The sequence below is a fragment of the Gekko japonicus genome, unplaced genomic scaffold (genome assembly GCF_001447785.1).
Source record: "Gekko japonicus isolate JY-2015 unplaced genomic scaffold, Gekko_japonicus_V1.1 scaffold8030, whole genome shotgun sequence".
In the NCBI taxonomy this organism is placed as follows: Eukaryota; Metazoa; Chordata; class Lepidosauria; order Squamata; family Gekkonidae; genus Gekko; species Gekko japonicus.
Genome location: NW_015167293.1, coordinates 4,387 through 6,659, shown reverse-complemented (window position 1 = coordinate 6,659; position 2,273 = coordinate 4,387). Strand labels below are relative to the sequence as shown.

At 46.0% G+C, this 2,273-nt stretch overlaps 1 protein-coding gene across 1 annotated transcript; it reads left to right on the top strand.

The window, feature by feature from the left end:
- Positions 1-1,078: 1,078 nt before the first annotated feature.
- Positions 1,079-2,035, top strand: LOC107112127 (olfactory receptor 5V1-like). Its single transcript, XM_015413200.1, has one exon. It carries the CDS (start codon positions 1,079-1,081, stop codon positions 2,033-2,035), a length of 957 nt encoding a protein of 318 aa, XP_015268686.1.
- The last annotated feature ends 238 nt before the right edge of the window (positions 2,036-2,273 follow it).

Genomic DNA, 2,273 nt, shown 5'->3' with positions numbered 1-2,273 from the left:
CAGAAATAGATGGATGAATGGATGGAGAAATAGACCCAATACGCACACACGTTTTACTGCAGATTTTCAGATCAGTAAGCCTTTAATCTTGACTTTGGATCTCGTGCCTGCCTAATGCACTATTTTCCCCTTGCTGCAATTATTCTGCACCTAAAATTGTTAAAAGTGCACTTTTCTAAACTGGCATGGGACATCACATGTGAAATGTGGGGGGGGGGGGTGTCCAAAGTTTTCTTTTTTTAAAAAAAATTAGGCAATCGCCCAATCACAAATGTGCAGTACCATCCAGCAAAAGCCTTCCTTTAAATCCCAGTGGTTCATGCATTTTAGCATTAGTTCATTGGACAAAAGGGAACAGAAGGAACACAGATAAAGGAGAAAAAACTGACACTGAAACTGACCAGACTTTTTTTGAAACTGACAAGCAGCTGTGAAGCCTGGTTTTCCATATTGCCGGGCATCAGGAGATTCTCTGCTGTGTTATCAGCCACTGTGAAAAATGGGAAAGAATCACGCGACCTCATAATATGGGGGAACATGTTGAGTTTACAGAATGCATGGTACAAACACTGACACTGACATTGCAAGCTGTGATCATTAGTAACATGTGCGTGCCTGTGCAAAGTTGGCAGCAACTCCACCACAAATTGCACAGCGATGCAATCTGTATAGGGGAGGAGTCCTCTGGCAGAAGCTCTGGAGAACTTTTTAGTCGTGCCACTAAACTCCTCCAAAGGTGTTCTTCTGCATGAGTAAATGAATTGAGATATGTGGTGGAGAAACTGAGAGGAACAGACAGTTTGTTGGGAGATAGGGGGGTTAGTTCAGAGTTAAGGACAGGAAAGTACAGAAGGCAGGAAAGTACTGAAGGCAGAAACTGCAGGAGGACAAGATTCCACAGATGAATTAGATGCAGCTAATATCCCTAGAGGGCAAGATTTCTTCCTCATAACAACAAACAGCTTTAATTTATGTGAAGAATTCTAAGTCAACACCCAGAGCTATTGATCATCACAGTATCTAAGATGTGTTTTCTCCACTTATTTCTCTCTCCTTAAAGGCGAGTTCTGAAGTCTCAATGGGAGTGAGGAATCAGACGGGAGTGGTGGAATTTGTCTTCCTGGGTTTCTCCGGCATTCCAAACAGCCACTTCTACCTCTTCCTGCCATTCCTAGCCATTTACTTGGTCACCGTGCTGGGGAACCTCATGATATTTACTCTGATTCAACTGGATTCCAGCCTCCAGAGCCCCATGTATTACTTCCTCAGCCATCTCTCCTGCCTAGACATCTGCATCTCCTCCGTCACAGTCCCCAAGATCCTGGTGAACTTCTTGTACCAGCGAGAGACCATCACCTACAACCAGTGCATGGCCCAGATGTACTTCCTGGTCTCTTTCACGGGGACAGAGGCTGCGTTGCTGGGTGTCATGGCCTATGACCGCTATGCTGCCATCTGCAAGCCTTTGCATTACTCCCGCCTCATGAACACCAAGTTGTGCGCCACATTGGCCTTTTCAACCTGGATCTGGGGCTTCCTCAATGCTGTTATCCATTCAGCTCTCAGCTCCAGGTTGCACTTTTGCGGACTCAACCAGATTCATCACATTTTCTGCGATATCCCTCCGCTGACGAAAATTTCTTGCAATGATGTGCATATTAATCAACTGGCAGCCCGCATAGCAAGCATTTTTGTGGGCATGGCCCCCTTCCTGTTCACTATCCTCTCCTACATCTTCATCCTGTCCTCCATCTTGAAGATACATTCCACCACCGGCAAGCGCAAAGCTTTTTCCACCTGTGCTTCTCACCTCACGGTCGTCATCATTTACTTTGGAAATGCATTACTTAACTATAACCGTCCAAGCGCTGGTTATTCCTTAGAGACTGACACGCTGATCTCCACCATGTACTGCATCATCACCCCAATGCTGAACCCCCTCATCTACAGCCTCCGTAACAAAGAGGTGAAGGGTGCTCTGAAGAAGGTTTTGGAAAGTCAGAGGAAGGTCTACATGGGGTCTTACAAGCAGTAAGGGAGAACATTTGCAGACTCTGTCAGTTGTTGCCAACCCTGGCCAAGAGACTTGAGGCTCCTCCTCTTCCTCCCCATCAGTGGTCAACTCTAGATGCACCCTTTGCCAGGCATTGCCCATCGTTCCTGGCAAGTGCCACACCAAACTGACTCTGATGTTGATATTGTATGCTACTTTATGTTCCATTGGCTCCAATATCCTCATATTTTAAGTGGAAGGGAGATAAGGAAATCCCGTC